This window comes from Ahaetulla prasina, chromosome 17 (assembly GCF_028640845.1).
Source record: "Ahaetulla prasina isolate Xishuangbanna chromosome 17, ASM2864084v1, whole genome shotgun sequence".
Classification (NCBI taxonomy): Eukaryota; Metazoa; Chordata; class Lepidosauria; order Squamata; family Colubridae; genus Ahaetulla; species Ahaetulla prasina.
The window spans coordinates 3,174,215-3,186,817 of record NC_080555.1 but is presented as its reverse complement, the minus strand read 5'-3'; the positions used below and the strand labels follow the sequence as shown (position 1 = coordinate 3,186,817).

General features: G+C 49.8%; 1 protein-coding gene across 2 annotated transcripts; it reads right to left on the bottom strand.

Annotated features, from left to right (window-relative positions):
* Positions 1-161: 161 nt before the first annotated feature.
* Positions 162-11,663, bottom strand: LOC131186589 (mothers against decapentaplegic homolog 6-like). 2 transcript variants are annotated; one of them, XM_058160328.1, is made up of 4 exons: positions 11,287-11,663; positions 8,813-9,195; positions 7,564-7,656; positions 162-2,293 (listed from the first exon to the last, which is right to left on the bottom strand). In XM_058160328.1, exons 2-4 carry the CDS (start codon positions 9,189-9,191, stop codon positions 1,752-1,754), a joined length of 1,014 nt encoding a protein of 337 aa, XP_058016311.1. In that variant the 5' UTR covers positions 9,192-9,195; positions 11,287-11,663; the 3' UTR covers positions 162-1,751. The 2 variants fall into 2 exon arrangements, with proteins under 2 accessions (XP_058016311.1, XP_058016312.1); XM_058160329.1 differs by lacking the exons at positions 7,564-7,656; positions 8,813-9,195; positions 11,287-11,663 and adding exons at positions 4,725-4,817; positions 5,916-6,683.
* Between the last annotated feature and the right edge of the window lie 940 nt (positions 11,664-12,603).

Here is a 12,603-nt window from a genome sequence, read left to right as displayed (position 1 = left end):
GGCAAAATTCACTTAAGAACTGTCTCGCTTAGTGGCAGAACTTTTGGGCTCCGTGGCGGTCGTAAGTCGAGGATTACCTGCACAGTATTAAAAAAAAAAACTTTTTGACTTGTACTGGTTTTGTGTGGGTTTTTTTTCCCCCACAATAACCACCAAAATCGTTTTGTTTTTTAAAGCAATTTAATTCAATTTAATTAATTAAAGATATACAGAAGGAAAACTCAGTCCTAAATATTCCTTACTAGCTGGACGTCCGTGCTTTGCTATGAAACTATGTGCTCGGGCTTCATAAATTGACACTTGCAGCCTGAAACTTAATGTAGAATGTGTAGCTCCGTAGCATCGGAGTGTGTTAATATAATGCAACTGGCAGTTGGAACAGAGGAGGATTGGGAGCACAATGTCCCAGCCCGCAGCATCCATCGGTATTCATCTGGCTAGCATCCTGTCAGTGTGTGAGACAGTTGAGGGGTGTTTGGAAACTTAAACAGTATTTGCTGTGTGAGCACGAAGAAGACAGGAAGGAGGCTGGGCGTGGCTTAGCTCAACTGTTCTGTAGTAAAGCCGCTTGCTGCTGTGAAAGTAAAACTGAAAGTGAAACTCCTCTCCTCTGCTTGTGTTTTTGCATTCGGAACCGATTTCTTTTGAGGTGGGGAGGGGGAGTAGAACTCCTTAGCATCAGAGCGTGTTAATAATAATATAGAAAATACTAATGCTCCGATGGTCGTTTCGAAAAATCCTTTCTTAGTGAGCACCTAGAAGCCAAGAGGAACATATATGGCAAATTTCAAGTTTGTAGACTTTACGGTTCTGGAGATTTCGTGATTACGTCTTTTATATTCCTTAATTTCCCACAACACAGATATCTTTATCTCTTATCCAAACTCTGAAACTTCTCAAACCACAAAGCAACTTACGATTTCTCCATCCACAAATTTGAACATTTTAATGTTTCGACCACCTGATAACCGATCGATTTCCCGCCGTCTTTCCAATTGTTCTCATCTTTCGTCATTCCCCGCTTAAAACTTGACATTTTCTTCTCGTTTTCAACGTTCGGCTCCAGAAGGAAGAAGACGGGGCGATTCTATATCAAGTTAGCTACTGCGCTAGGACCGCATACGGGCAGTCCTCAAACTTACGACCGTTCGTTTATAGTGACCGTTCAAAGTTACAACGGCGCTGAAAAAAAGGGGGATTTAGGTTTTTCGCACTGACGGGTGTTGTGGGATCCCACGTGATCACAATTCAGACTGACTTGGCCACTGACTCATGTTTACGACGGCTGTAGCATCCCGAAGGTCTCACGATCCCCTTTTGTGACCTGCCGATGAGCCAGGTCAAAGGGGAAGATTCACTTAATGACCATGCGGCTAACTTTTAACAACCGCAGGGATTTCCCTGGACAAAAGTGCGGCAAAGATGGGGAGGGTAAAACTCGCTTAGCAGATGTCTGGCTTAGCAACATGGGTGCATCTCACGGAGCAACTGCCTTGCTTAGCGACAGACCTTCTGGTCGTAAATCGAGGACTACCTGCGTTTAGGTGGCAAAAGCAATAGGTACTTCGGAAGAAAGGTGGGGGCTCGTGAGTGGGGAGCCCCTGAAAGCTTTAAGACCTCTCTGGCAAAGGAAGTTTAGTTTCTTGTCTCTCCGAATAATCTACGTTGGCTGGGGGAGGGGGGCCACGTGGTGCATTTCCACAACCTCCTGCGTTGGGTTGTTTTCCACCACCACCACCCCACCAACGGCTTCATCTTGGGGCGTTCAACAGCACTTCCAGCCAACATGGGCAAGAGGTAATGAACCGGCGGGTGTACGAAGCACCCCATCCTTTCCCGAAACTGATCCGGATCGTGTGCCCATCGTGGGGCCCTTCGCCGGCGCCCGGGCGCCTGCTTGCTAGGTGCATGGCCCGATCGTAATCGAAGACCTTGATGGAGTAACCAGGTTGGATTTTGTGAACCGGAGGAGGGGCGAAGCTCCCCACAGGCCCCAGAGTGGGGGAACAGACGAAGAGAGGGTGCTCGCTTCGGTTGTACGCCCAAACCCCGTTGGCTTCTTGGCTGAGTAGCAAACCGCGTCCGATCTTAGCTTGGGTTCGCCGGACAGCCTGGCTGCGGTTTCGGGATGCTAGCTGGCCCAGGCAAAGCCCGTTGCCGTTGGGAAGGTTGGAGAAAACGCAGACGTAATCTTCGTGGACTGGGTAGAGTCTCCCCACCCGGAGGCGATACTCCCAGTAAGCCAGTTTGCACCAGTAGCCATCTCTCAGGGAACAGCGGGAGAGGGTGGTGTCTGTGGGGGGAAAAGGGGTTACAAAAATCAAGCTTCATCGCTTGGGACTTCCAAGGAGAGATTGGACCGCCATTTGTCAGAAACGGTGTAGGGTTTCCTGCTTGGGTATGGGTGTGGGGTTGAGCTAGATGACCTCCAAGGTCCCTTCCAGCTCTGTGATTCTATATTCAACGGGACAGAAGTTGCCTTCGGAAGTTGTGGGAGCTTCATCGCTGGAGGCTTTCGAGAAGAGACGGGACTGGCATTTGTCAGAAATGGTATAGGTAGGGTCTCCTGCTCGGGCGGGTGGGGGTGGGGGTTGGGCTAGATGACCTCCAAGGTACCTTCCAACTCTGTGATTCTATATTCAATGGGACAGCTTGCCCTGTGGGAGCTTCATCAGTTGAGACTTTCAAGAAGAGACTGGACTGCCATTTGTCAGAAATGGTATCTTTGGGCAGGGGGTTGGGCTAGATGATCTACCAGGTCCCTTCCAACTCTGTTAATCTGTAAATAGCCCTTGATTTACGAGAGTTTGGCAACAGAACTGGGGAAAAAAAAGGGAATTGTGTTTTGCAATTGTTTGCAACTTAGTTGGGACAATTGATTTAACAAGAGTCGGATGGGACCTTGGAGGCCATCCAGTCCACCCCCCTGCCCAGACAGGAAACCTTATACCATTCCAGACAAGTGGCTGTCTAGTTCTCTTCTTTAAAACTGCCAGTGATGGAGCAGCTATATGGACATCATATTGGGGCGTGCGCCCCTGGGGAGACCCCGGCACTCTTCGAGACGTGCGGCTGAGCTCCGGGGCGCCACGTAGCCGTGGGACCTTTTTTGGGGGGGGGGGGTGACACACACCGTCTCCGGCTGGGGGAGGAAAACAGACCAGGCGCCCACGGGCTGCTCGGAGGCGGCCGGCTGCCAACGTTCAACCCTGCTTCTTACGTCAAGAGTCTATTTAGCGTCTCTCTCTCTCTCTCTCTCTCTGGCCGCCACTTCCTCTGGCTAGAAATAAACAAGCCGTCCGGTCTGGTCCGGTTCGGCCGGCTGTCTAGGAGAAGGAAGGAAGAAAGTCGCCTCCAGCCCAACGGTGGCCTTCCCGGTTCCCTTTCCTTCTCTTGGGACAATCCACCAAACGTGGCACGCCCAGACAAACAAACAAACAAACTTGTCGCCTCTCATTTTTCTCTCTCTCTCGATCTCGCAGCTTTGAAGGATGCGGGAGGGGAGGGGGGGATTCCGGGGGGGGGGAGGTGGTGGAGGTGGAGGGAGGAGAGGAAGTGGTGGCTTTGGAAAATAGGAAAATAATATTGGGGGGGGGAGGAGGAAATTGTTTGGATCTGCACGTCTGACGGCCTGTGTGGATGATCATAACGACGGAATAAGAGAGTTGGAAGGGACCTTAGAGGTTTTCTAGTTTAACCCTCCTGCCTCCCCCTCTTTTTTTTCTTTCTTCTTCTTCTCTTTCTCTTTCCCTCTCCAGAATAACAGAGTTGGAAGGGCCCTTAGAGGTCTTCTATTCCAACCCCCTGCCTACCGCTCCCTCCCCCCTCCCTCTCCCTCTTTCTTTCTTTCTTTCTTTCTTCTTCCTTCTCTCTCTCTCTCTCTCTCTCTCCCTCTCCAGAATAACAGAATTGGAAGGGCCCTTGGAGGTCGTCTAGTCCAACCTCTTGCCTACCACTCCTTCCCTCCCTCCGTCTTTCTTTCTTTCTTTCTTTCTTTCTTTCTTTCTTTCTTTCTTTTCTTTTTTCTTTCTTTTCTTTTTTCTTTTCTTTCTTCTTCTTTCTTTTCTCTCTCTCTCTCTCTCTTTCTTTCAACAGAATAACAGAGTTAGAAGGGACCTTGGAGGTCTTCTAGTCCAACCCCCCCTGCCTCCCTGTTTCTTTCTCTTTTTCTTTCTTCTCTCTTTTTCTTCTTTCTTTTTCTTTCTTCAGAAGAACAGAGTTAGAAGGGACCTTGGAGGTCTTCTAGTCCAACCCCCCCTGCCTCCCTGTTTCTTTCTCTTTTTCTTTCTTCTCTCTTTTTCTTCTTTCTTTTTCTTTCTTCAGAAGAACAGAGTCGGAAGGGGCCTCGGAGGTCTTCTAGCCCAACCCCTCTGCCTCCCTGTTTCTCTCTCTCTCTTTCTTTCTTTCCTTCCTTCCTTCAGAATAACAGGAGTCGGAAGGGGCCTCGGAGGTCTTCTAGTCCAACCCCCTCCTCAAGCAGGAGACCCTACGTCGTTTCTGACAAACAGTTGTCCAATCTCTTCTTGGAAAGAAACTCCAGGGCTGGAAAACCCACAACATCTGGAGGCAAGTCGTTCCACTGATTAATTGTTCTCGCTGTCAGGAAAGGGCGCCAATCGCTCCCGCACCCTTTGTGTGTCAGCTGTGACTTAAAACGACCCCACTGCATGGCACAAACCACCCAAGGACGAAAAACACCCACCCCCCCAATCCTTCTAACTTACCTTGCCATCCTTTGCAGTAGTTTTCTAAAATGTGGCTGCCCTTCAGGGGTGCAGAAAAAGGCGAGATTTTGCAATAGGGCGGCGGGGGGGTCTCTGCGGAAAGGCCAGATGGAGAAAAGCCGTCAGGCGTTTTGAAAGGCAGGCGGTCGCAAGTGGGACAAATGGTCGTAAGTCACTTTTTTTTCCAGTGGTCTTGTAACTTTGAACGGTCACTATCTATCTATCTATCTATCTATCTATCTATCTATCTATCTATCTATCTATCTATCTATCGAGAGAGAGGATGGATGGATGGATAGATAGATATTAATGGATAGATAGATAGATAGATAGATAGATAGATAGATAGATAGATAGATATGGATGGAGGGAGGGATGGGGATGGATGGATGGATGGATGGATGGATGGATGGATGGATGGATGGGGATAGATAGATAGATAAATAGATAGATATGAATGGATAGAGATAGATATGAATGAATAGATAAATAGATAGATATGAATGGATAGATAGATAGATAGATAGATAGATAGATAGATATGAATGGATGGATGGATAGATAGATAGATAGATAGATAGATAGATAGGTATGAATGGATAGATAGATAGATAGATAGATAGATAGATAGATAGATAGATAGATAGGTATGAATGGATAGATAGATAGATAGATAGATAGATAGATAGAGAAGCACGAAGCTGAAGCCTGAAGATGACGAATGAGACTTTGTCGAAACGTCGCCAAGACACTTCCAATTTTACGCGGGGAAAAACCCCGAATAACCAAAGATCTACATAGATAGATAGATAGATAGATAGGTATGAATGGATAGATAGGATGGATGGATGATAGACAGATGGATATAAATATAGAGATGGCATATTTGCTGATCTTTTATTTAAACGAAATTTGTACGTCAACGATTTCATGACCTCTGTAGGTGCCATCCACTAAATCAATCAAAAAAAAACCCCTCTAACAGCCAAACGGCCAGTACCCACAGTGGTAGCATAACGAGGACTCCCTAGACCCAAACCCCACAACTGGGGCTTATTCTGAGAGGAGCTGTGCACAATTTCAAGCAATGCCTGAGCTGACCGCTCTCGGTTCCTTGCGTCTTGGGGTGCATCACTGCCATGTCTCCAGTATGCCCCTCCCTCCCTCTTCTTGCACCCCCCCCATACCCACCAGGGAGAGTGAGCCGACTAAGGTGGTGCGGGTTGCAGCAATGGACCGCCGCGGCGTCACCCCCGGCGCTCTTGCAGAAACACAACCGCTTCAGCTCGTGCGGCTGGCGGAGGTCCGGCCAGCGGTAGAGACGGCAGAGCAGGAGCGAAGCTGACGGGCTGGGCTTGACCCCGCGGGCTTCGACCCAAACGCAGCCCGATTCTCCGGCTCCCTGGCTCTCCACCGCCTGCAGCAAGAGCTCCAGTTCCTTGTCCTTCAGCTTCTTGAAGAGCGCATGGGCTGCAGGTTTCAGGGTCCCGTGGTTGTCCTCCAGGCCGGGCGTCGCGCAGCGTAATCTCCAAAGCCGTTGCACCAAGCTGGCTCTCCGAGACCGGAACATGAGGCTCAGGGTCGGGAGAGAACCGTAAACAGATTAACCGAATCAGAAGGCACCTTAGAGGTCATCCAGTCCAACCCCTGCCCCCCCCGCACCCGAGCAGGGGACCCGACACCATTGCTGGCCGATGGCACTCCAGTCTCTTCTCATGAAGTTCCCACAACTTCTGAAGGCAATGTCTGCTCCATGGGAATATAGAATAACAAGAGTTGGAAAGGGACCTTGGAGATCATCTAGTCCAACCCGCGGCTCAGGAAGGAAACCCTATTGCACCATTTCAGACAAGCGGCTGTCTACTCTAGACTCTTCTTAAAAGCCTCGCGCGATGGAACACCCACAACCTCTGAAGGGAAGTTGCCCCATTGAATATATAATAACAGAGTTGGAAGGGACCTTGGAGGTCATCTAGTCGAACCCCACCCACCCCGGCCCACGCTAGGAGACCCTACACCATACACCATTTCTGACAGATGGCAGCCCAGTTCTCTTCCACAATTTTCTGAATAACAGAGTTAGAAGGGCCCTTGGAGGTCTTCTAGTCCAACCCCCTGCCTACCGCTCCCTCCTTCCCTCCCTCTCACTCTCTCTCTCTCTTTCTTTCTTTCTTTCTTTCTTCTTCCTTCTCTCTCTCTCTCTCTCTCTCTCCCTCTCCAGAATAACAGAATTGGAAGGGCCCTTGGAGGTCGTCTAGTCCAACCTCTTGCCTACCACTCCTTCCCTCCCTCCCTCCCTCCGTCTTTCTTTCTTTCTTTCTTTCTTTCTTTCTTTCTTTCTTTCTTTCTTTCTTTCTTTCTTTCTTTCTTTCTTTCTTTCTTTTCTTCTTCTTTCTTTTCTCTCTCTCTCTTTCTTTCAACAGAATAACAGAGTTAGAAGGGACCTTGGAGGTCTTCTAGTCCAACCCCCCCTGCCTCCCTGTTTCTTTCTCTTTTTCTTTCTTCTCTCTTTTTCTTCTTTCTTTTTCTTTCTTCAGAAGAACAGAGTTGGAAGGGACCTCGGAGGTCTTCTAGCCCAACCCCCTCCTCAAGCAGGAGACCCTACGTCGTTTCTGACAAACAGTTGTCCAATCTCTTCTTGGAAAGAAACTCCAGGGCTGGAAAACTCACAACATCTGGAGGCAAGTCGTTCCACTGATTAATTGTTCTCACTGTCAGGAAAGGGCTCCAATCGCTCCCGCACCCTTTGTGTGTCAGCTGTGACTTAAAACGACCCCACTGCATGGCACAAACCACCCAAGGACGAAAAACACCCCCCCCCAAAATCCTTCTAACTTACCTTGCCATCCTTTGCAGTAGTTTTCTAAAATGTGGCTGCCCTTCAGAGGTGCAGAAAAAGGCGAGATTTTGCAATAGGGCGGCGGGGGGGTCTCTGCGGAAAGGCCAGATGGAGAAAACCCGTCAGGCGTTTTGAAAGGCAGGCGGTCGCAAGTGGGACAAATGGTCGTAAGTCACTTTTTTTTCCAGTGGTCTCGTAACTTTGAACGGTCACTATCTATCTATCTATCTATCTATCTATTTATCTATCTATCTATCTATCTATCTATCTATCTATCTATCTATCTATCGAGAGAGAGGATGGATGGATGGATAGATAGATATTAACATAGAAAGAAAGAAAGAAAGAAAGAAAGAAAGAAAGAAAGAAAGAAAGAAAGAAAGGAAGGAAGGAAGGAAGGAAGGAAGGAAGGAAGGAAGGAAGGAAGGAAGGAAGAAAAAAAGAAAGAAAAAAAAGATAGGTATGAATGGATAGAGAGATAGATATGAATGAATAGATAAATAGATAGATATGAATGGATAGATAGATAGATGATAGATAGATAGATAGATAGATAGATAGATAGATAGATAGATAGATAGATAGATAGATAGATAGGTATGAATGGATAGATAGATAGATAGATAGATAGATAGATAGATAGATAGATAGATAAATAGATAGATATGAATGGATAGATAGACAGATAGATAGATAGATAGATAGAGAAGCACGAAGCTGAAGCCTGAAGATGACGAATGAGACTTCGTCGAAACGTCGCCAAGACACTTCCAATTTTACGCGGGAAAAAAACCCGAATAACCAAAGATCTACATAGATAGATAGATAGATAGATAGATAGATAGATAGATAGATAGATAGATAGATAGATAGGTATGAATGGATAGATAGGATGGATGGATGATAGACAGATGGATATAAATATAGAGATGGCATATTTGCTGATCTTTTATTTAAACGAAATTTGTACGTCAACGATTTCATGACCTCTGTAGATGCCATCCACTAAATCAATCAAAAAAACCCCCTCTAACAGCCAAACGGCCAGTACCCACAGTGGTCGCGTAACGAGGACTCCCTAGACCCAAACCCCACAACTGGGGCTTATTCTGAGAGAAGCTGTGCACAATTTCGAGCAACGCCTGAGCTGAACCGCTCTCGGTTCCTTGCGTTGTGGGGTGCATCACTGCCATGTCTCCAGTATGCCCCTCCCTCCCTCCCTCTTCTTGCACCCCCCCCCAATACCCACCGGGGAGAGCGAGCCGGCTAAGGTGGTGCGGGTTGCAGCAATGGACCGCCGCGGCGTCACCCCCGGCGCTCTTGCAGAAACACAACCGCTTCAGCTCGTGCGGCTGGCGGAGGTCCGGCCAGCGGTAGAGACGGCAGAGCAGGAGCGAAGCCGACGGGCTGGGCTTGACCCCGCGGGCTTCGACCCAAACGCAGCCCGATTCTCCGGCTCCCTGGCTCTCCACCGCCTGCAGCAAGAGCTCCAGTTCCTTGTCCTTCAGCTTCTTGAAGAGCGCGTGGGCTGCGGGTTTCAGGGTCCCGTGGTTGTCCTCCAGGCCGGGCGTCGCGCAGCGCAGTCTCCAAAGCCGTTGCACCAAGCTGGCTCTCCGAGACCGGAACATGAGGCTCAGGGTCGGGAGAGAACCGTAAACAGATTAACCGAATCGGAAGGCACCTTAGAGGTCATCCAGTCCAACCCCTGCCCCCACCCTGCACCCGAGCAGGGGACCCGACACCATTGCTGGCCGATGACACTCCAGTCTCTTCTCATGAGGTTCCCGCAACTTCTGAAGGCAACGTCTGCTCCATGGGAATATAGAATAACAGAGTTGGAAAGGGACCTTGAAGGTCATCTAGTCCAACCCGCGGCTCAGGAAGGAAACCCTATTGCACCATGTCTAGACTCTTCTTAAAAGCCTCGCGTGATGGAACACCCACAACCTCTGAAGGGAAGTTGCCCCATTGAATATAGAATAACAGAGTTGGAAGGGACCTTGGAGGTCATCTAGTCGAACCCCACCCACCCCGGCCCACGCTAGGAGACCCTACACCATACACCATTTCTGACAGATGGCAGCCCAGTTCTCTTCCACAATTTTCTGAATAACAGAACAATAACAGAATAACAGAGTTGGAAGGGACCTTGGAGGTCATCTAGCCCAACCCTCCACCCAAGCAGGAGACCTTACACCATTTCTGACAAACGGCAGCCCCAGTCTCTTCTCGAAAGCCTCCAGGGATGAACCTCCCATAACTTCCGAAGGCAAGTTCTGTCCCATTGGTTGATTGCTCTCCCTCTCAAGAAAATAGGCTGCGGTGACTGGGAACTTCCGAATCCCGCCAGAGGGCTGGTCTAGATGTCCTCTTAAATTCCCTCCCCTTCTCTGCCCGGCCTAACTCACAGGGTTGTTGTTGTTGTTGTTACAAGCGTGGGGGGGGAGTTAAAAACAGAGGAGGAAACGTTAAGCCTACCTTCTTTTGTTCCCAGAGGGGAAGGCAAAATACAAACAATGCCAAAAATAAACACAATTGTGGGACTTCAGAGTCGCACCATTATTAACTCCTTCTCTTAGGATGGGACGCTGCTTCCTTTGCCACAAATCTGGGCAAAAAGAGTGAAAAGTGAGGGTCTCCCCAAAGAGAGAGACCCCCACACTTGCTGAAATGGGCACCCCCGAATCTAGGAGCTGACCCTAACAACAACGGCCCCCTTCCCACAATCTGGAGAGAACACGACCCTCCAATGCATCCCCCTATCCAGGCCCAGATATGTGTGTGAATGCAGAAACACCCAGGTCCAATTTTTAGGGTGCAGTCCAGGCAAAAAAAAACCCCATCTTTGGGAAGGATGCCCCAATTCTTCCCTCCTCCCCCCACCACCTCCAGGACACCTCCCCTCCAAATCTTAAGCCCAGCCCCCCCCACTTTGCAAAGTTAAGAGCCTTAGAATAACAAAATAGCGGAGTTTGAAGGGAACTTAAGAGTTCATCTAGTCCAACCCCCTGCCTGAGCGCCATTTCTGACCGACGGCAGCCCGGTCTCTTCTTGAAAGCTTCCCAGGGATGAATCTCCCGCAACTTCCGAAGGCAACTTCTGTCCCATTGAATATAGAATCCACAGAGTTGGAAGGGATCTTGGAGGTCATCTAGTCCAACCCCCCACCCCCACCGAGCAGGAGACCCGACACCGTTTCTGACCGATGGCAGTCCGGGTCTCTTCTTTAAAGCTTCCAGCGATGAAGCTCCCGCAACTTCTGAAGGCAACTTCTAGTTCTATGGGTTGATTGTTCTCACTGTCAGAAAATTCCTATTTCCAGGTTGAATCTCTCCTTGGTCAGTTTCCATCCATCGTTCCTTATCTTGGCCTTCGGGGGGACGGGGGACGGGGGCTTTTGGGAAACAGTGCTGTTGTAACCTCGGTCCCTAAACGAATTCGTTGGAAGTCGAGGACTACCTGCACAGGAACTGCCAGAACTCTCCCTCGTCCCCATCCTCTATCCGGCCCAGATATGTATGTGTGAACGCAGAAAACACCCAAGTCCAACTTTTAGGCAGTACCCCAGGGGAAAAACCCCATCTTTGGAAAGGATGCCCCAATTCTCCCCCCCTCCAGGACGCCTCCCCTCCAAATCTTAAGCCCATCCCCTCCCTCTTTGCAAAGTTAGAATGAAAGGGCTGCCTGGGTTTGAGCCCACCCCTCACCCAAAAAATCACTCACTGCGTAAGAGGGGAGGGCTGAGGTCTCTGTTGGATGACGGCCGGAGGGCTCTTGACCCGCGGGATGTCCTGCCCCAATCTTTTCTTTGCTGGCTGTTCCCTCCTCCGCCTTCCCTAACCCAGCCTCTGGGGGAGGGAGAGGAAACGGGGCGGGGGCTGCTTGGAGTAACCTCACTTTGCTTGTGGTGGTATGGGGGGAAGACTTGGGTTGGTCAGGTGGTGTTGGGAGAGCAGCAGTGAGGCCCATTTGGGGCTCGGCGCCCCAAAAACAAAGTCTGTTTCTCTCCCCCCCCCCCGTCTTTTGCACGCGGGGCTTTGAAGTTGCAATCTCCTTGTGCTGGGTTCAAGTCCAGCCTTGCTGGGCTGAGCTGAATAGGCTAGATTAACAGTTGGAAGGGACCTTGGAGGTCATCTAGTCCACCCACCCCCCACCCCCCACCCCGCTGAAGCAGGAGACACTACACTGTTTCTGACATAAAGGAGCCCACCCACCCACCCCGGTCTGGATTTGCACCAACAAACAAGCTGGGTTGGCTCCCTTAAATTCCCCTTCCCTCCGCCGCCCCCCCATCCGGTGACCCCCCAATGTCTTAATTCTGGGGCACAGGAGTGAAGTTTGCTTGTGGCTCAGTGGCTAAGACACTGAGCTTGTCGATCAGAAAGGTCGGCAGTTCGAATCCCTAGAGCAGGTGTCCTGCGTGAGCAGGGGGTTGGACTAGATGACCTCCAAGGTCCCCTTCCGACTCTGTTACTGTTACTGACTTTTAAGTTACGAGGACGTGTTCCGCAGTCTTGTTCCTCATAGGAACAAGCAAGCAATCTATGTTTCCGGGCTGATAGCAAGCCAACTTTTGTCTCTTTATCCTGGTTTGTTCTCAGGTTGCCCCTCTGAGCCCCCCCCCAGGAAGGGGAGCCCTGGGAGCCTTAGAGCTACACCCCGTCTCCTCTGATTATAGAAATAGATAATTCCACACCTTTCCAACTTTCTTAGCTCTCCTTGGAACCCCGGAACCTTTCCACCAGCCAAGCCAGGTTTCTAGTCCTCAAGGTCCCCTTTGTTCTGCTTTGACCCCAGTAGAACCAAAGGCCTTTGCGGGTGGGGGGGCAGGAGCACCTGCCACGGTTGTTTCCCCTTTTTTGGGAGACAGTCATCCAACCAAGTTTTCAAGGTGTTTTTTTTCCCCCCTTCCATCCTAAACGTGGGGGTCTTCTAATCTGGGGGGTGGGCGGTTTCTCTCTCCTGCCGAAAGGGGAAAAGAGGGGAGGGGGCTTTCAAACGACCAGCGAAGCTGTCCCTTTAAAGAAGGCAGGGCGTCGC